This window comes from Leptonychotes weddellii, chromosome X (assembly GCF_054177405.1).
Source record: "Leptonychotes weddellii isolate Sample4059 chromosome X, ASM5417740v2, whole genome shotgun sequence".
In the NCBI taxonomy this organism is placed as follows: domain Eukaryota; kingdom Metazoa; phylum Chordata; class Mammalia; order Carnivora; family Phocidae; genus Leptonychotes; species Leptonychotes weddellii.
Window position 1 is genome coordinate 43,234,916 of NC_138385.1, and position 21,599 is coordinate 43,256,514.

The 21,599-nt window shown below is 39.6% G+C and overlaps 1 protein-coding gene and 1 long non-coding RNA gene across 15 annotated transcripts in view; one reads left to right on the forward strand and one right to left on the reverse strand.

Moving 5' to 3' along the window:
• Nucleotides 1-17,869, reverse strand: part of LOC102749978 (protein diaphanous homolog 2-like) — a 234,900-nt gene extending 217,031 nt beyond the window's left edge. For 2 of the 7 annotated variants that reach the window (XM_081808545.1, XM_081808543.1), the window contains exon 1: nucleotides 17,485-17,867. In XM_081808545.1, coding sequence (XP_081664671.1) covers nucleotides 17,485-17,616 — 132 coding nt within the window. In that variant the 5' untranslated portion in view covers nucleotides 17,617-17,867. Of the gene's footprint in view, nucleotides 1-17,484 lie in introns of all 7 variants that reach the window. The other 5 variants (XM_081808547.1, XM_081808548.1, XM_081808546.1 and 2 more) reach the window with 4 other exon arrangements.
• LOC145717811 (uncharacterized) overlaps nucleotides 17,294-21,599 on the forward strand; it is a 52,370-nt gene continuing 48,064 nt past the window's right edge. For 4 of the 8 annotated variants that reach the window (XR_014141250.1, XR_014141252.1, XR_014141253.1 and 1 more), the window contains exons 1-2: nucleotides 17,294-17,492; nucleotides 19,184-19,256. This is a non-coding gene — a long non-coding RNA (uncharacterized LOC145717811). The remainder of the gene's footprint in view (nucleotides 17,493-19,183; nucleotides 19,257-21,599) is intronic. The other 4 variants (XR_014141256.1, XR_014141257.1, XR_014141255.1 and 1 more) reach the window with 1 other exon arrangement.

Consider the following 21,599-nt stretch of genomic DNA (forward strand, 5'->3'; position numbering starts at 1 on the left):
TCTGATAAAAATTAAGTAAGTTGGTGATGTAAAGCTCCCAAAACAATGCCTGAAACAATGTAGGTTCTTAGTAAATGTTAATTCCTTTTCCACCTCACTTCTGAGTTGGTAAAAAATGTTTCATATGATCACCCATATTCAGTTACAAAGCAAGTTCAGTCATAGCCTTCCCTCCAAGATCTTAACACTTATAAAATCAATGTCACTTAGGGGCACATGGGTAGCTCAGTTGGTTAAACAACCAACTCTTGATTTCGACACAGGTCATGCTATCAAGAGTCCTGAAATTGAGCCCCGCGTAGGGCTCCATACGCAGCGCAGAGTCAGCTTGAGATTCTCTCTCTCCCCCTGCCCCTCCCCCCACTCACACTCACTCTCTAAAAATGAAGAAATCTTAAAACAATTAAAAATGAAATCAGTAACACTTTAAAAAAACCCTGCCCTTACATAACTTTTAATTCATACACGTGATGATCTCTCTATTGATAACATCCTCATTTAACCTTAATAAACTGGCTTTCAGGGGTGCCTGGTGGCTCAGTCAGTTAAGCATCTGCCTTCAGCTCAGGTTATGATCCCAGGGTCCTGGGATAGAGCCCCACATCAGGCTCCCTGCTCCGTGGGGAGCCTGCCTGCTTCTCCCTCTCCTTCTGCCCCTCCCCACCACTAGTGCTCTCTCCCAAATAAATAAAATTTTTTTTTAAATTTTAAAAAATAAACTGTCTTGGGGCGCCTGGGTGGCTCAGTTGGTTAAGTGACTGCCTTCGGCTCAGGTCATGATCCCAGGGTCCTGGGATCGAGCCCAGCATCAAACTCCCTGCTCAACAGGGGGCCGTTTTCTCCCTCTCCCTCTGCCGCTCCCACTGCTTGTGCTCTCCTGCTCTCTCTCTCTGCCAAATACATAAATTAAATAAATAAAATCTTTAAAAATAAATAAACTGTCCAAGACCCAGATCAAATGTGGCCTCTGTGAAGTCTCCCCTCTCCCTACCAGCAACTATATGTGGCATTCCAGAGAATACTCTGCTCACACCTATTTATCATAGAACTTACTACTTTAGACTTGTATGTCCCCCTTTTCTCACTAGGACATGGGCTCCTCAAGAGTAAAACCTATGTATAGTTGTTTTTATACCCTCAACATGATGCCTCATGCATAATGAGGATTTGTAACATACATTTATAAGTACAACTGTAATATAGCCATGCAGAATAAACTGGCTCTCTACAGGAAACTGAAGGTTGAAGGGGAATGACTTGATCATGTCACCTTCAGATGACAAAGATTTTAATAAATTACATGAAGAAATGGAAGGAAAGTACTTAGAATCCTCTGAGAAGAAAAAAAGAGGTTATTTCAAGTAGATGGAACAATTCAGAAAATAGCTTCACTTAAATAAAGGGGCAAACAGAAAAATGAAGAAGATAAAATTAGGTAGCTTAACAATAACCCTAAATATAAAAATAAGATTGGTCCTAATGAAATGGATAAGTAGTCACTTTTGATTTTGTTTCCCTTGCTTCCAGCAATGTGTCTAATAAGAAGTTGCTACAGCCAAGGTCAAAGAGGTTTCTGCCTGTGTTTTCCTGTAGGGTTTTGCTGATTTTCCTGTCTCACATTTACGTCTTTCATCCATTTTGAATTTAATTTTGTGTATGGGGTAAGAAAGTGGTCCAGTTTCATTCTTCTGTATGTTGCTGTCCAGTTTTCCCAATACCATTTGTTGAAGAGAGTGTCTATTTTTCCTTTGGATATTCTTTCCTGCCTTGTCAAATATTAGTTGACCAGACAGTGGTGAGTCCATTTCTGGGTTCTCTATTTGGTTCCACTGATCTATCTGTTTTTGTGCCAGTACCATACTGTCTTAATGACTACAGCTTTGTAATATAGCTTGAAATCTGGAATCGTGATGACTCCAGTTTTGTTTTTCTTTCTCAGAACTGCTTTGGCTATCTGGCATCTTTTGTGGTTCCATACAAATCTTAGGATTGTTTGTTCTAGCTCTGTGAAAAATGCTGGTGGTAAATTTTGATAGGGATTGCACTGAATATGTAGACTGCTTTGGGTAGTATACACATTTTAACAATGTTTGTTCCATGAGCATAGAATGTTTTTCCATTTCTTTGTGTCCTCTTCAATTTCTTTCAAAAGTGTTCTATGGTTTTCAGAGTACAGATCTTTTACTTCTTTAGTTAGACTTATTCCTAGGGATCTTATTGTGTTTGGTGCAATTGCAAATGGGATCGATTCCTTGATTTCTTTTTCTGCTGTTTCGTTATTGGTGTATAGAAATGTGACAGATTTCTGCACATTAATTTGATATCCTGCAACTTTGCTGAATTCACCGGAGTTCTAGCAATTTTTTGGTGGAATCTTTCCGGTTTTCTACATAGAGTATCATGTCTTCGGCAAATAGTGGAAGTCTGACTTCTTCCTTGCCGATCTGGATGCCTTTTATTTCTTTTTCTTGTCTGATTGCTGAGGCTAAGACTTCCAGTACTAAAATGAACTACTGGAGTTTCATCAACATAAAAAGCTTCTGTACAGGGCGCCTGGATGGCTCAGTTGGTTAAGCGACTGCCTTCGGCTCAGGTCATGATCCTGGAGTCCCGGGATCGAGTCCCGCATCGGGCTCCCTGCTCGGCAGGGAGTCTGCTTCTCCCTCTGATCCTCCCCCATCTCATGCTCTCTCTCTCTGTCTCATTCTCTCTCTCAAATAAATAAATAAAATCTTAAAAAAAAAAAAAAAAGCTTCTGTACAGTAAGGAAACAATCAACAAAACCAAAAGGCAGCCTTCAGAATGGGAGAAAATATTTGCAAATGAAATATCTGATAAAGGTTAGTGTCCAAAATCTATAAAGAAGTTAACAAACTCAACACCTTAAAAACAACCCAGTTAAGAAATGGGCAGAAGACGTGAACAGATACTTTTCCAAAAAGGACATCCAGATGGCTAACAGACACATGAAAAGATGTTCACCATCACCCATGATCAGGGAAATACGAATCAAAATTATGATGAGATACCACCTCACACTAGTCAGAATGGCAAAAATCAACAACACAAGAAACAACAGGTGTTGGCGAAGATATGGAGAAAGGGGAACCCTCTTGCACTGTTGGTGGGAATGCAAACTGGTCCTGCCACTCTGGAGAACAGTATGGAGGTTCCTAAAAAAGTTAAAAATGCAACTACCCTATAACCCAGCAATTGCACTATTAGGTATCTACCCAAAGGATACAAAAATACAGATTCGAAGAGGTATATGCACCCTGATGTTTACAGCAGCATAGCCAAACTATGGAGAGAGCCCAAATATCCATGGACTGATGAATAGATAAAGAAGATGTGGTGTGTGTGTGTATATACATATATATATACATATATTAAATATTACTCAGCCATCAAAAAGAATGAAATCTTGCCATTTGCAATGCTGTGGATGGTGCTAGAGTGTATTATGCTAAATGAAATACGTCAGAAAAAGACAAATACCATATGATTGCACTCATGTGGAATTTAAGAAAGAAAACAGATGAACATATGGGAAGGAGGGAAAAGAAAAAAAAGGAGAGAGGGAAACAAGCCATAAGTGACTCTTAATGATAGAGAACAAACTGAGGGTTGATGGAAGGATGTGGGTGGGGGATGGGTTGAACGGGTGATGAATATTAAAGAGAGCACTTGTGATGAGCACTTGTGAATCACTGAATTCTACTCCAGAAACCAATATTGCACTACATGTTAACTAACAAAATCAAAAAAAAAAAAAAATAGTCATTGACTTTCAATAGTCAAATAGGGAAGTTAACCTTGATTAAAATGAACCAGAAATCATAAAGGTCAGTCAGTGATTAATATTACAGTAATACAGTCTGGTGATAAGCACGGAAAGAGCTTATCTTGAACAAGTAAACTTGATAAATACCATATGTATGTCTATGTATCAAGTTAATTTTTATTCTCCCTGCAAAGAGAATATTAAAACAACCACTGCCATAAAGTATTCCAGGTTTCACATGTGTCTCAGAGAAATGAATCAACAACTTTATGCTGTTTTTGGTAGAAATGCGTCATAATTAGGAAATGTATTTCAGCAAACAATTATATGGTATTGAACTTCGATGTCAGAGTAGCTAGGAAGGTTTGGCATCAACTGCATTCAGGTAGTATCTGAAGAGGCATGTGATTGCCTGCAATTGTATATAGAGAAGAGCAGATTAAAAATTTTTGAGATGAAAGGCAAAGGATGCTATTACCTTTGGCAGTCAACAAATCCAGTGACAGAAGCTACCAGAGAAGACTGCACCATGGAATGTAAAATCCATATAGATGAGTTAAAGTGACCAGCATCAAAAGTTGTTTAGGCATCAAGGAATCGGCAGATGGAAAAATTGCCTTTTAAACTCATTAGGATGAGAGTGAATATTTTTCTTAGAGGTCAGAAATAAGTGATAAGAGGTATAAGTTTACAATACCAAAGTTGTAAATAGTCCAGTTCAGCAGATTTCCAGTAGTGGAAAGGAAGGAAATGAAATTTGGTAGGAGTCAATGAGACAAACAATGCTTCCTTGAAAAACAGGAATGATTTGGCCCTGTCTCAATACAGATGAAAGGATAGAACGGAAGAATGAATGAATGAATGGCTAAGGAGCCAGGAATTTTTCACATTCAATAGACACAAACTCATAGAGACCAAAGCAGGGTTTCTCCACCTTGGCACTACTGACATTTTGGGCAGGATAATTCTTTGTCTCGTGGAGCTGTCTTGCACACTGGATGATGTTCAGCTGCCTGCCTGGCCTCTACTCACTAGATACCAGTAGCAACCCCCTCCATTTGTGACAACCAAAAATGTCTCCAGGCACTACCATATTTCCCCTGGAAGACAAAATTGTGCCCCACTGAGAACCACTGATGTAAAGAAAAAGAAGAACATACTTTTGGGGACAAGAATGTGACATCCTTCCTTATGTATTTTTCTAAAACACAAGGCTCTTTAGAGCTCTAGATGACGTTAAAAACAAAAGAAGGACATCAACAGCCAAGACCATATTTAGAGGAAATACAAATTTGTAAGAATAGATAAGAGGGATATTTGAAAAACAGAAATTAAAAAAATTCTTAGTTGGCTTAATTACCAGCTTTCCCAGTTATGTTTATATCATTATGTGAGCTTAAGATGTCCTTTACCTCCTTCCTGGTTTCATACTTATTGTACATTTCTATGAAAAGAACCAACACAGAAATTTTAACTCGTTAAAGTTAGTGATCATAAGTATGAAACAGCCCGATTTCCAGGCATACACTGGTATAATCATGATCTGTTTTATTCATCACATTTTTTTAATTAAAAGCTCCCTTTTCCTCTTGGGAGGATGAAGATTAAGACTGAAGGGCTAGAACTCAAATCATATACACACTTCCATAGTATTAGACATGTAAGCCCATAGTTTAGGACTCTATTACTTGTCACACATCAACACAAAAATAGTTTGTCACAACACTTTCAGCAGCCTAATTAAAAAAGATAGCACTTGGCTAAATATGCCACACTTTTATAGCAGCCAATCTTTAGGCAAAGCAGACACAAGCAGCAGCAGGAGAAGGTAGGTGGTTCTTGGCACTCCCCTAAACAAGAAACAATGCATATCGTGTACTTCTGTATTGGAGATAGCATTAGTTTTTCCAAAGCAGCTTTACTTCACACAAAATTTCACAAACAAACAAAAGGGGAATGGGCAGAGGAGGAGAGATAGAAACTAAAAGATGAAGCTGTCAGTTTGGCTTGCAGTGTAACCTGTTTAGAAGCTACTCTCTTCGTGGCTAACATACAAAGACAAAAAAGAGAATCATACGCAATATGCCATAGTTGTAAAGCACAGTAGGCCTTGTGTTGACCACAAAGTTATTTAAGAAGCCAGTTGATATTTTTAAGAATTATGTTCATAGGGGTGCCTGGGTGGCTCATTCATTAATCGTCTGCCTTTGGCTCAGGTCATGATCCCAGGGTCCTGGGATCGAGCTCCTCATTGGGCTCCCTGCTCCTCCCTCTCCCATTCCCCCTGCTTGTGTTCCCTCTCTCGCTGTCTCTCTCTCTCTCTGTCAAATAAATAAATAAAATCTTTAAAAATAAATTAAAAAAACAAAGATTGCCTAATGTGATGAATAAAACAGATCGAGCCCTGCATCAGGCTCCCCGCTCAGCAGGAAGCCTGCTTCTCCCTCTCCCACTCCCCGGGCTTGTGTTTCCTCTCTCGCTTTGTCTCTCTGTGTCAAATAAATAAATAAAATCTTAAAAAAAGAAAAAGAATTATGTTCATATATCCTTAAAATCCACAGCCATATCACTTTTATCCTCATGGCTATTTTTTAGCAAGTGGTCACATATCTGACCTACTACTTCATGGCGGTGATTCAAAGAATTTTAACTACTGATTATCAGTGGCACTAAAATGAATGGCCCTTGAACTTGGTCTTCTAAATTTTACATAAGCATAGTGCAAATGTAGGCCACGTCCAACCATCACCAGTCTAGAGAACCACTAGGTCTTCAGGTCAATTTAGAGCCAGTCTGAAATTTAAGGGTCTTAGACAATATAGAAAATGGTTAAAAACATGAATTTCACAGTCACACTGGTCTTGAATCAATTCCAAATTCACCACCGTATGTCATGGGGCTAGTTACTTATCCTTTCCTGAAAATGAGTCACTATTGATGGGGGAGGATATCCACCATCAGTCTCTGAGCAACCCTGTACATTCTTACTGGGTAGAAAGGCCCTGAGACTGAAAGGCCCAGACAATACTTTAGCCAGGTTACTTCTGAGGGCTGTGTTTAAAGCAAGTGACCCTGGGTGGCTCTTGGGTGGCTCACCTGGTTAAGCATCCAACTCTTTATTTTAGCTCAGGTCATGATCTCAGGGTCATAGGATTAAGCCCCACATTGGGTTCCTTACTCAGCAGGAAGTCTGCTAGAAATTCTCTCTCTCCCTCTGCCCCTCCTCTCCGTCCCTCTCTAAAATAAATAAATAAGTAAATGCAAATAAAGCAAGTGGACCTGATCATGAGGTAATAATACCACCCCTCCCCAAAGAGCAGACTTGCTTCTGCTTACCATAAAAGTGGTAAATCCTCCAAACTCAGTGTTCCTCTCCTGTAATGCAACTGACTACCCATGTAGGCATCCATCCTGGTCTACCTTGCAGAAATTAGGACCACAGTGAATCAGCGTGACATGACATAGCTACTGCTTTTGCAATGAATAATAAACCATCTTTTGTTGCTCACCCAGGAGTCTTTGAGTCTTCTGCAATCATTCATGAAACAGCAACAGATATATAAGCAGGATGAAATCCCAGACCTTTAACAGTTCTTGACAAATATATGCAAGGCATTTAGAATAGCAACTGGAACATATGATATTGTTCGTTACTGAGAAACACCTCTGGGCAGGCTTGAGTACTATACTTGGTCAGTGAACCAAGGAAACCACCCAAGGATTAGGATGACCTAGGGCAGAGCCAGCATTCTCTAGGGCCCTTCAGACAATGCATGGTTAAAACAATGTTAATGTGACCTTCACTGAACTAGGCTAACTCAGGCCCCAGGAACAGTAAAATTAACTGGTATTTTCACCCATTAGCGTTCAGACTTAAACTGTCATCTTTCATAATTGCCAACTTTTCATCTAACTAGAACCCACATGTAATGTATTTATGTTACGGAAGATTCATTACAGCTGTCAATAACCTTTGACTCCCCGTACATCAGAGCTGAATGGAACCATTAAGACGGTTTATTTCAACTCCCTTATTTTACAGAATAAACTGACACCCAGAGAAAAGATAAATGACCTGGTCAGAGTTACATTTTAAAAAGTAGTCAGCTTACTTTCTATATAACCTCTTTAAATTGCCAGAAATTAACTCTTAAAATAAAACTTATTAAGATCAGTTAGATACCCTATTTAGCTTATTTCAACTCTCTATAGCTTATGAAATACTCTCAGATTCTACAAAATGTGAAGTCGTAAAAACACAAAGTGGTGGTACTAGGATAAAAATGCAATTTCTACTAGTTTATGGCAGCATGATTGATGATGGATGTGGATGGGAAATTCTTTTAAATAAATGTCTGTCACATTCAGTAATTGATTTCACATCCAATGGCCATCCTTCCGCATGTTATTTCTGTGGCCAGGCAAGAGGATACACCACTAATAATATTCACAGAAACCAGTAAAAAGAACAAGGGGTAAGATGATCAGAGTTAGAAACATGCAAGTGTTAATAGATTATTTAAAGGGAGGGGGTTGAAAGCAGGGATATGTAATATAACTTATCTTGATCCACAACTAGCTACAATAGAGCTCGTAGGAAGAGTGTGATAAACTGGGCCCAGAGCCCTGCTTAACTCCTAAAGTATAACTAATGCCTCAATTCCATTATACAGAGATATGGTCCCTTAAAATTTAGTATTTGGTCTCAGACCTACTCAGCCATATAAAGATGGAGGATTTGGATCTCACAGAAATTCACAAGACCATCTTGATTAAGCAAGTATAGGCTATAAAAAGGAAACCTAAGAATTCAGAGATAAGAAAACATGGGTTAGCCCGCTTTAGTAAAACAAACACATGAAAAGCCAAACCACCGGCATGGAGAATATCCAGGCCATTTTTTTTTTTTTTTGCACTGTAAAATCATTCTTCCTTTTAATAGCTTGTTTAAAGACCATTAGCTCCTCAACCAAAGGGGAGGAAAAATGTAAGCTAACGCACTGCCAGTGAAAAACAAGCTGTGAGGTCAGCCTAAGAAAAGATTATTTCTACTCACGAATGTTTTATGTACACACTGACTCTTCTGGAAAACATTGATTTTGTAATGTGAGGTACTAGACTGCAAGGCACATTAGAGGAAATACTTCTGCCAAATTTATTTTAACCCATCTTAAATTTCTATAGGTTCTTGCCTTATAGGTAACATAAATGAAAATAAATGTTATGACACAAACTTTAAAAAAAAAAAATGCAGCTTTACCCATACAATCTGTAACCATGTGAAGCACTGTGGAACAACAATGTCAAGAAAATCACTGAAAGGAGTGCAGAAAGGGAGGAACCTTAAGTTAGAGAAAGTAATCAACATTCATAAAAAAAAAAAAGTAATCAACATATTGAACCTGTAGGTTAGGTCCTCAAGAACACAGCCCTCTACTATTGAGGACCGCAATCATTTAAAGGCAAATGTAGTCAGGGTCAAGATAACATATTACATAAATAAACACCTTATACTCTTTTCAGAATTAATGACAAATGGAAAATACCTATTCTAAGTGAGACGTTACACTAAGTCCTGTGCCTTCCTGAATTTCCTATCAGGTATGAGAATAAAATAAACAATATAAAGATATAAGAAATATAATAAATCTAGTTTAAATGCAGTCGCTAGTCCATATGGCACCTTTTTGTGAATTACAGAAAACAGCCCCCAGAAGATACAGTCTTGTGATTGAGCATGTGATTTGGTATGTGACATGACCTTTGTGGTCTCATATCCTTGAGGTAGTGGCCCAGATCTCTATTATACATACAACTTCAAAATGTAAGTGTAGAGTCTATACAAGATCTTGCTTTCTACATATAGAATCTTCATAAACAGCTTCGGCCAGCATAATACGCTGTTAAGCATTTAAAATATTATCAGTGATGGATTTCAAAGCGCATAAAACAATACCTCCACAGCTTTTCCTCCCCTCAGCAAAACAAAACAAACACATGCTACAACAATGATCCAGCCCCAACAATTATCACTCATCTCCTGGTTTGAGGAAAATTACCACCTGATTGGATCAGTAAATAGCCTAGAAGTTGCAGAGTGGAAATAGATTACTAGTCTAAATCTACTTGAATCCAAAATTCAGGAAATGATATGCCTAATGCCTCCCGGTATAATAACGGCCCTGTCTCAATACAGAGATACTGTATAGGCTAAAACTAAACTGCTGTCTGGAAAGTAGTGGTTACACAATTTCTTTAGTAAATCTGTGTGGAGTCTAGGCTTTTTGCCCAAGCTGATTTCTCATACTTACCCACTCCACCCATCCCCAGCTCCATCACCACATTAGTGTAGCCTGGTTTTCAATTTTAACCCCACAAATATCTAAATAAGAAAACTTAATAGTTCAGAGTTCTTTGTAAAGGTTTGCTCATCCAATTATCCATATTCAGCAACCTAGAGTATATTAAAGTGGCTAAAAACCAAAGACAGACACCTCAATTACCAAATTGGCATTTGCATTGAAATAAAAACTAAAGCTAGCAACATATACTTAGCTGTGTGTGTGTGTATATCAAAGAGTTATATGAACCCTTTATCCAAGAACTCAAGAACACATTTCCTTTGCCCAACTATCTACAACATTTCCCTGGGAAGAAAATACTTATACATAAACCCCACCCTACTTCACAAATTGCAAAATGAAGAATGAGTGATTACCCAACCAGTGAGTGGAGCCAAAAGTCTTTTTTTTTTTTTTTAAAGATTTTATTTATTTATTTGAGAGAGAGAGAATGAGAGAGAGCACATGAGAGGGGGGAGGGTCAGAGGGAGAAGCAGACTCCCTGCCGAGCAGGGAGCCCGATGCGGGACTCGATCCAGGGACTCCAGGATCATGACCTGAGCCGAAGGCAGTCGCTTAACCAACTGAGCCACCCAGGCACCCGAGCCAAAAGTCTTAATTTGGTCTCTTTTCTATGGCACATAGTAGCTATTCTATGGAGTCTCCACACTTGCATAGATAACCTTTCCAGATACTTCTAATTAAAGACAGAGGGGCAGCTGGGTGGCTCAGTCAGTTAAGCGTCCCACTCTTGATTTGGCTCAGGTCATGATCTTGGGGTCGTGGGACTGAGCCCCACATCGGGCTCCATGCTCCATGCTGAGTTTGATTAAGAGATTCTTCTTTCCCTCTCCCTCTGCCCCTGCCCCTGCTCACGCATGCACTCACACTCTCTAAAATAAATCTTAAGAAAAAGAACTAAAGACAGAAGTGAACTTAATTGGAGTTGATACTTTATGATAGCACTTTATGTGGAGTAACTTTAAATGAAATTTTACCATTAACTTTGGGGCGACTGGGTGGCTCAGTCGGTTAAGCATCCAACTCTTGGTTTCAGCTCAGGTCATGATCTCATGGGTCTTAAGGTTAAGCCCCACTTCAGGCTCCACGCTCAATGGGGAGTCTGCTTGAAGAGTCTCTTCCTCTACCCCTCCCCCAACTCACATGTACACATTCTCTCAAAATAAATCTTTAAAAAAAATTTCACCATTAACTTTAAGTTGTATTTGTTTAAGGAGCTCAGTGACATGTATATTAATTAGGCACACATTAGATTAAATCTCTATTCTTTGAGGCAATTAGGGATATTTGAATATGAGTTTAGTATTATATGATAACAAGCAATACATTATTCTTTTAAGATGCAACAGTGGCATGTGGTTACATTAAAAAAAAGTAATTTTTAGAAAAGCACACTGAAGTGTGTAGGAGCAAAATGACATGATATCTGGGTTTTGCATTAAAATTTTAGCAAGGAAAAAATAAAGGATGGATAAAAGCAAATGCTGAAAATCTATGTAACTGCTAGATTGCGGGTAACGGATATATGGTGATTCGTTACACTAACCTCTCTACTTTTTAGTATGTTTGCAAATTTTTATGTTTAAAAAAAAGGCCATATTAACTAGCCCATATTACAAATAAAGTGACTATTTTTTATCTCTTTTACTTTTAGCTAGGTGAGAGACCAACAAATTAAGGATAGACAAAAATTCCTCATAATTATGACCAAATCTTTACCAAAGCATGTGGATATCTATCCCAGAATGACAAACAGATTTAGGGCTGTACCTATTTTCTCCCTTGGGTGACTACCAGAATTACCAGGTGACTGAATCAATAGCCTTTGGGAAATAATACATTCCTAATGACGTCTTCGATTCCTACATAGACCTGCATGAATAGCCACCTAGAAGCTTCTCTCATGAAGTAGGCACTGCTATATAGAGCCTTAACAGCAGGAGAGACTGGTGGACAATTTGACAGTATTTGGTAGCTTACTCTCCCAAAAGCAATACAGAAAAATCTTCATTAAACAAAAGCCCTTGTAAGTGGTGATTAGTAAGAATTTTGTTTGCCACATTCTTTCATGAGAAAGGCACCAATACCCTCTCCCCAGGCCACCTCACATAAAGCAAGCAAAAATCAGAATTCACTTGAATGTCTGCTCAAGCTATGTCAGAGTAAATCAATCAGACTGAAACAAATTCAACCTAATCAGATAACTAAGTTTTAAATTAGTATGAGTTCACATCTGTTAGTCATAATAAATATATGTAAAAATATGTAAAATATATGTAAAAATATGTAAAATATATCTCAACCTTCCTTTATATGCATCAATTTTGAGCTGTCTAATGGGTATCTCCTACAAGATGCCCACTTGGATATCAAGTATTTAACTATTATTTCAAGTCACCTGGTTATCATCTTAGTCTCTTCAGTCTTAAGACAAAATAGCATATCAAACACCCCAAATCTGACAGAAGGAACTGGTCTCTTCTGCATGGCAGACTGAATATAGGAATAGGGTAAGTTGGGTCTTCAATAATAATCCACATGGTGCTAGTGATAACAGTAATATTTAACCAAACATGCTGATTCATGGAAATTAGCCAACGTGTCCTGTTAAAGTGTTCTTTGGGACCAGATTGGCAAAGAATAGGATTTCACTTCAATGACATACTGCTACTGCCAGAGCTCTTGGTACGTGGAGTAAACTCTAGGTGGATTATAATTCTAATGGTTCCAAAAAGAGAGATTGAGTAATTTTTCACTTTCAGAGACCCTAAAGCATAATAACTCGGTGCTACAAGTACGTTTTGTAATAGAAGTGATAGATTTTAAACTTATCTCTAGACCAGTCCCCTTAACATATCAGTGACTCAGTTTCCTTATTTGTACAACAGCAAGCTACCTGGCAAGGCAGAATGCCAAAGATATCTAATAAAAGTCTGTTTTAAGATTTTCATTTATTTGTCAGAGAGAGAGCGAGCGAGCACAAGCAGGGGGAGCAGCAGGCAGAGGGAGAAGCAGGCTCCCCACTGAGCAAGGAGCCCGATGCGGGACTCTATCCCAAGACCCTGGGATCATGACCCAAGACGAAGGCAGATGCTTAACCAACTGAGCCAGCTGGGCATCCCTCTATTAAACATTTTTTAACAAAAATTTTAAATGTGTCAAATTGATAAACTGAAAGAAAATGGTAGCCTGGTTCTTAAAAAATACTATAGTAAAAAAAATGTTGGGGCGCCTGGGTGGCTCAGTCTTTAAACGTCTGCCTTCAGCTCAGGTCATGATCCCAGAGTCCTGGGATCGAGCCCCGCATCAGGCTCCCTGCTCGGCCAGGAGCCTGCTTCTCCCTCTCCCACTCCCCCTGCTTGTGTTCCCTCTCTAGCTGTCTCTCTCTCTCTGTCAAATAAATAAAATCTTAAAAAAAAAATCTCTGTAGATACAAGATCAGCATGTAACATTCAGACTCACAATAGTTACGAATTCAGAATAAGGAAAACCCTTTGGTAAGCTGAAGTAATCAGTGAAGTTTTAATGGAAGAATGAGGGAATTTTGAGACACAATCTGGGCTGTGAAAGGCAGGTGAGATTTATAAAGGAGAAACACAAGGTGGATATTTCAAATTTGGTGAAGATGTTCAGTGTGGGTGGCAAGAAGGTGAGGCAATGGAGTGGCAGGAGGAAACTGAAGTGCAGAGAAATATGCCTAGTAAATAGATGAACTAGTAAATGGATGAGTAGATGAGCTGCAACTGGAATCCAGGTCTCTGAACATCAACCACTCTGTTCCTCCTAACTGGTCTTCCTGCCTCCATTCTGGCACCCCTCTCCAAGAAATTCACCATTGTATCAATTAAATCAAAACATGATTTATTCATTTAAAAAACCAAACCAAATATCCAGGAAGTTATACAATAACCAAAAAATTAACTTCTGTTACATCAAGTTACTAATTTGACTCCATCCACTATCTAAAGAACAAAAGGCTTCAGGAATGATACAGAAACACAAAATCAAAATGCAAAAACATGTGAGGGGTGTTAGTTCTACCTTAACAATGGCCTCTTTTAATGGTCAAGCCCTTGCCTTAAATATGTGGGATTCAAGATGCAGCTCCTTCATAATACTTCTAGAGCTCTACTAGATTTGACAAAATACACTCCATGATTGACACCAAATTACTAATTAATCTAAGATTCATGCTGCTTGATGACATGCTACAATCTGGGCCTAACCAAAGAGTTACATAAAATACAAAGCTTTACTACTAATGCATTATTCAAAATGTGAGAAGTTCAAGAGAAGACTGCCTTCAGTAAAAAGAATCAAAAAGGGTCATTATGAGAATTCACAGATGAAGAAAAGTAAACTAAGTTCTGTTAAATTTTGATTTAGTCTTAAACAGAAGTCATTAAAGTCTTGAAATGTCACTTTGAAAAATATTATAATACCCATCAAAAAAAAATTCTAATACCCATCAAAAGGTTCAGATATAAATTAGAGTAGTTCCTCTCAACAGAAAACATACATTCCTTCTCCAGTTTTCCAGAACAATGAGGAACTAAATGAAAACTGAATCACAAGCTTTATACTGTAATGAATCCACTATAACTATTGTTACTTTTTCTATGTAATGGAAACTTTCATCTTAGCTAATACTATATATAGACATTATCTAATTATCTTTTTACTCCCAGATGAATAATATTCAATATCAATCATTTGTGTGATCAGTACTATTTTCCTTCTCCCTTCATCACTGACCTCCTCCCCTCCCTAGTAACTTGGAGTGGAATCAACTGGCATTTCCTTTACCCTCTCTCTTTGGTAACCTAATAGTTCTTAGGCTTCTATCGGTGACAGGTGCCTATGAGAAACTGATGAAAACTATGAGACCCAGAAAAATGAATGTACCTACATACACTCAAATTTTTCATACAATTTCAGGAGTTTAAGAACCCCTATCCCCCACAATCACCTACACAAATAATTTCTAAGATCATATAGCTCTCTTTTATAATCTCACACAACTCCTTTATATACATATACAATTAAGAACTATTACAGTGATTAATGACATAATACTCAAAATAATAAAATTAAGTCTAGATAAAGCTTTATCTTACTGGCAATATTTTAAGTTAAGAACCGCAGATGAACTCCATCCTAAAAGGCCTTAGAAGAACATGTTGAGCACTTCAATAAGGCAACTTAAAATAATGAGTAAGGCGTTTATTTAAAAAAAAAAAAAGTCTACCAAGTCTTGTTGTTTGGTCAACTTGCTTGCCTTAAAATGTGCTGAAATGTCTTCCTAAATTTTTTATTAACTCTGACACATCTGCTTGTAAAATCATGTAAGGCTCCGAAGTTAATCTGAGCAAAAAAGAAAGTTCCAATTGATAGTAACAAACTCTTGGATTCAAATACGTGTTCTACTATATCAAGCTATGTTCAACACTGAACGCCGTTAGCTAGTAAGTGAAAGTGATACCATCTCATAACGATCTAGTTACCTCGTCAAAGCAAGTAAAACATAAAAGATGAAACAGGACAAATACCAAAGGGAAAGGAAGAATATAATCAAACTGTTATTACTAACAGAGATAAGTGCTTTCTTGAAAGTGTAGTTCCTAAAAGTAGAAGCTTCTTGCTGGATGTACCAAACTATTCATGGACACTGAGTTCACTTTTATTTTTGCTGAAACTTTTAATCATTGTTTAAATCACAGTTTTGTACTGGGTCAAAATAAAAAAAAAGGAAATATTTACCACAAACTGATAAATTTCAAAATCATACCAGAATTTTTAAATATATTAAACTTTGGTGATACACTCACAAAACTTAAGTTTCATGATGCTGGGGGCACCTATTAAACCCATTAACCCTCTGCCAGCAAAGACAATTCACAAAAAGCAGTTTCTTCATTTGTAAATACTAGGTTAACAGGACATATCAAGTAAGCAAGTTCTCAATTTGCCTCAAGTTAGGGTGGAATTGATGAGACTTTAAACTGTTCATTTTATTCTACCCCACTAAGTCCCTTCCCTACACAATGGAAATCTGTGTATTTCCTGAAATAATACTTTGACCAGTAAGGACAATCCATAATTGAAAGGCAAACTGAAAGAAAGAGAGAGAAGTGCAACAGGTACATACCAAATGATCAGATGCCATAAGAAAAGGCTTTAGTAATGTCACTAGTCTCCTCCCCTATTACAAACAAGTTGCTGGTTAAAACTGAAAACTAAATGTGCAACATGTGCTTGTACTTCAGAGTCAGAGGAAGAACTTTCAAACAGGATTTATTTGCTGAATCTGTGCAGGAAAACTATTTTCCCTCATGCCACCCAAATTATAAACTTTATTGATAAACGTCTGCATATTTGCCATGGTTGGGAAAAATAGACTGCAGTCAATATATTTTGTTAATGCTACCAGTTTTTAAATTTCACTATTAAGCCATTTTCATATAAACTAAAAAAAAAAGAGGAACCCTTTTAACTGATGAGTTGAGGAAACTCCAGTATTTCCCAACCTAATACCAGGCCCCATAGATTACATTCCTCGGCACATTAAGTCAGTGGCAGGAAATGGACTGCTACCACTGGTTCACACACTTTCAGGGCAATGAAACTTGTGCAGTCTTAGGGCTTTTGAGCGTTCTTAATCAACTAAGTGGAAGTACTGTAATGACTCTATTATATACACAACAGTTGGTGGTACCTCACCCAGCCTCGAACTCCCACGCTCCCCCCACTTTTACAAATGTTTCTTGGGTGAGCACAGGGAAGAGGCAACGGGAAAAAGCGCACGTAGGCGACTCTTCCTTAGATTTCTGGTAAAGTACAAAGACTAGGAGCCTACGCTTTGTGTTTTTAAGGGTGAGGCTGGTTTGTAAGTCTGTGGGTGGGCTCCCAAGTATCTGGGTTGAAAAGAAAAGAGGTTCCCCTACCCGGACACTAAGTATTAAGAGTCAAAACCCAGCAACTGACTGAGGTGGGAAAGAAAGGAATCGCGGGAATATTCGTGCCCACAAGTTAGACAAACAACAGACCCTACCCAGGAACTCGGAGTCTCCCCAAGTTGGGGTGGGGCCTTTCTCCTTTCCGCACTGCCTCGCGGAATGGTAAGAGTGAGAAAGGGGTTAAATGGAGAAGGGGGTGCTCTTCCGCCCCCACGCCGTCTCCGCGCCTCGGCGTGGCCGCTCCTTGAGCGGCTCCCGGAGTAGCAAAACCAAATCGCGGTGAGCCTTGGGAGGGGGCCCCGGGTTCCCCCGTGCGCAACAGCCGGAGGATCCCGGGGCTCTCGATGTCCCCAAGGCCGGCGGGGACTGCGGGAGCACTCACCAATTTGGGTTTGTTTTTCGTTTCCTCTTCGTTGGCGGCCCGGTTCCCCGCGCTCCGCTTGTTGCTCCGGCCCCCACCGGGTTCCTCGCTGCCGCCTCCCGCTCCCGACGCCGCCGCCCCGGGCTGCTCCATCTTTCTCCGGCCTTATCACCTGTGACCTGTTACCCCACCTCTCCCCAACTTGGGGAAGCCCCTCGGGGTGGTCCCGCTGCCCCAGCCGATTCGGTATCACCTCTTCCTGGTGAGAGTGTGTCTGCCTGGGAGCTGCCGATTTCAGGCTCCCGGCTCCCAGGCACCCCCGACGCAACACGCCTTTGCCACTACTCGGCGCTGGGGCAAGCCCTGCCCCTGAGCAGCTGCAATTACCGCGGTCGCTGGCGCCGCCGCCCTCAGGGCGGTGTTTAAGGGTGGAGGGAAAGTAGGTGCCTATCTCTTTAAGAGGGCCTCGACACACGTGATTCATCAAAGTACCCGCAGTCAGCCGCCTGGGCGCGGAAAGCTGCTTCCTACTCCCAGTGCCGAGCGGGCCCCAGCTACTGAGCATGCCCAGCGCAGCGACGGGCGCCAGAGGATAGGAGAGGACTTTAAGCTGCGGTTAAGCACTGATTTCACTTCCTAGGGGCTCAGCGTGAAATGGAAGGGAACTAGCCAAGAGAAAGGAGGTATAGCCCATTTTAGAGATGGGGAAACTGAGGCCCGGAAGGATTCAAGTATGAGTTTAACTGGCAGGTGTACCTGAGTATCCGCTTCCCCTAGTGTAGGCCAGAGCACCTTCCCCACGGACGCCTTGCTGGGGGTGTGGTCCTGCTAGGCTCTGTGGGAGGGGTAGATTGGCAAGACAGCTGGCATCGTATAGGAAAACTACCATTGGGAGCACTGATTAATTGCCTAGAAAGACTGTATGGGTCAAAGTGGACAGAGGGAGGTGCTTTGTATTGCCATGATTGCTTTGAGATCAAAGAAATACAGTCGTTCCTTTATTCCCATGCTGCTGGGTAGTAGAAGCAGCAGGCATCCACTACCTAATCTTGGGGGAAGGGGGAGCAGTTAAGGCTCTTTAACTAAAGCACCTATAGAGAGCTAGCAATTGGATTGAGTGCTATTTTCAGTTTCTGGAACTAGTTTAGGTTTAGGGTTGTTGTGGGGAGTAAGATCATGTGTGTCAAAGCTTTGTTTAAAACGTAAATCTCTACACAAATGCTAGGTGTTTTTGTGCAGCAGCAGCAGGGTACTGTAAGCATCGTTAGTCTTTAGTGCTTGTCTTGTCAGGAAGAGGCCCAGGCTATATTTCTAACATCTTTTTTAAACAGGGCCCTCTAAAAATAGTGTTCACACTGAGACCATTGCAGGGGCAGAGCAGGATTTGAATGAACCACCATCATAGAATAAGAGCACATATGCTAGTGAAGCCTGAAGTGTAACCTCAGATACTAAGTCTACTAACATGTCCATATGTCTGTTACTCAGATATCTTCAGGCTATGACTTCTTTTGCCCTCCCCTTCAACCTAAATTCAACTATGGCAAATCTAATTTGTTTATGAGCATATTTATTGGGAGTGCACTACAATAAATTTGACCATGCTGTAGATGTGATGAGGCAATTAACTGGGACAGTAGAGTGAAAAAAACATAATATTATCTAAAAACAGTTTTAATCCTGGCTGTCATTGTCATTAACTTTCTTTTTAATCATGCAGGTGGTAAACTACCCAAAAACAACACAGAAGAGGAAATCCATGCTCCCAGACAGGGTGGACAAGGAGCCCTAAGGTAAATTTGCTTTGTCTAAGTTTCTATCTTAAAATTTGATGTATATTTTGAACTCAACTCACTATATGCACACAAACACATATGTGATTTAACTTAAATGTTTCCCCTCCTGAAAAATTGAGTAAAAATGCATGCTACAGAAAGACATGACCTGTTTACCAATTCCTGTTTAAGAGATGTGGATATGGGTGAGAATCCTCCAAGCTCAAACATGGATCAATAATCTGCTGCATGGGTATTTATTAAGCTCCTTAGAGTATACCAGGTGCTATACAGAGTGTTCTGGGTTAGAAGAATGAAGTGGACACACTTTCTGCCCTTTAGAACTTCATAGTCTACCGGGAGAGACAGACGATTAAAGAACTGCACTTCAGGACAACAGATATGAACAGGGAGCTCATAGAGCACATGAGGGAGGTAAACCACCAGAATGTCAAGGTTCCAAGACACCTTCCCAAAGAGAATGATGTTTGAGCTAAGTCTTAAAGGTATAATTAAAGTTAGTATTTGTTGATAGCCTACTAAATATTAGGTACTGTGCTAGGCATTGTGGATACAATAGTGAACAAGACAGATATGGCTTGCTCTTATAGGGTTTTCAGGCTATTGGAAAGCATATTAAAACTGTGTTGAGCAATTACAAGGCAAAGAAAGAGGGGGAAGAGCATTTCAGGCAAGGGAAATGACAATAGCATGTGCAGAGACCCTATGATTAAGAAATTGAGGGCATCTGGGGGGAGAAGGCTTCTGTTGCCAAGAGAAAAAGTGGAACAGATAAGCAGTTTCCAGATCATGAAGGACTTTTAGGTCTCATTAGTGTGGTTTTAAAAGGGAGAAGGCGTTGTAATACAAATGGCCTGTTTGGATTATGTAAATAAACTTGAAAATGGTTTGACATTATTTGAATATAAGGTTGGGTTTCACTATCCTCAGGCCAAGTGAAGCTACATTTGAAATCCAGTTAGTTAGAGGTATGTGTAAAAGGTGCATAATCTTTACTGCAAAAAGTGAAAAAATCTCTTCCTGATATGGCTTACATTTGACTTTACTGTGATTACCTCGGCCCCATCTTAATTCTTGATGTTTGTTTTTTAGCATTTTGCTTCAGGTAATGTAAACAGTAATTAAACAACACCCTTCCTTCCTACATCAAGGTCATTGGTCTCTCTTGGAAACTAATACATGAAAGAAACCACTACTGTCCTGCAAGGGTTTGTCCACTGATTATGAACCAGGCACCTCACCAAGTACAGTCCTAGGGCTGATCTCACTGCACATACATTCCTTTGTTTTTACCTTCCTGGGACACACAGATAGCTTGGTGGATGGAGAGACCTCTTTTCTCTCATGCTGAAAAAAGAAGGAGGCTACTAACATCAGTCGAGATATCAAAAGTTTATGTTAGACCCGCTGACCTTGTAGTCTCTCCCTCTGGCTTCTCATGAGTTTAGCATCCAGTTAACATTAAAAACTGAGCCCTAGGCGAAAAGAAAGATAAAAGGCTGCTAGGTTCTGTCTTTCTTCAAATTGACCTTAGAGTCATTTGTTACCCCAGAGGTTTCTGATGAGCCTCATATTATCCCTCTTGTTTTCTGTGTCTCCCTTCTGCTGAATGTTCTCTTCTAAACGATCTGGGTCATTAATAAAGAAATGAAAGGAAACGTGGATTAGACAGAAATGAGAAATAACCCCCTTTAGGGTCATGGAAAAACATTTGTGATATAAAATTTGCCTAAGAGTAAAGTTATTTTAGTAAGTTATTTATTAAGCATATACTATGTGCCAACACCAAAATAGATGTACAGAAAAAAAATACTAGACATTCTGCTATAATGTTACATATGTCTTCCTGAAGAATCTCCTGTTCTATAGAATTGCACACTGGGAAAAACAGGGATTCTAGGGAAACATGGTTAGGGAAGATCACTTAAATCCAGTGCAACTTTATAATCAGAGCACTAACAAAAACAAGTAAGATTTAACAAGGTTAAATCTCCACTGGCATTTGCTCCATCATCACAACCCTCAATGCTTGGTAGCCTTCATGCTTCTTCCTTCCTGATGTGGATCCTCAAGGGCATTAACTTTTAATAGATATTATCTTTATCAGAATTAAAAATCTAATTGAGGGGTGCCTGGGTGGCACAGTCAGTTAAGCCTCCGACTCTTGGTTTCGGCTCAGGTCTAGATCTCATGGTCCTGAGATCCAGCCATGTGTTGGGCTCAGCAGGGAGTCTGCTGGAGATTCTCTCTCTCTCCCTCTCCCTCTGCCCCCCGACTTGTGCTCTCTCTTTCTCTCTCTCAAATAAATAAATAGATCTTTTTAAAAAAATTTAAAGAGTA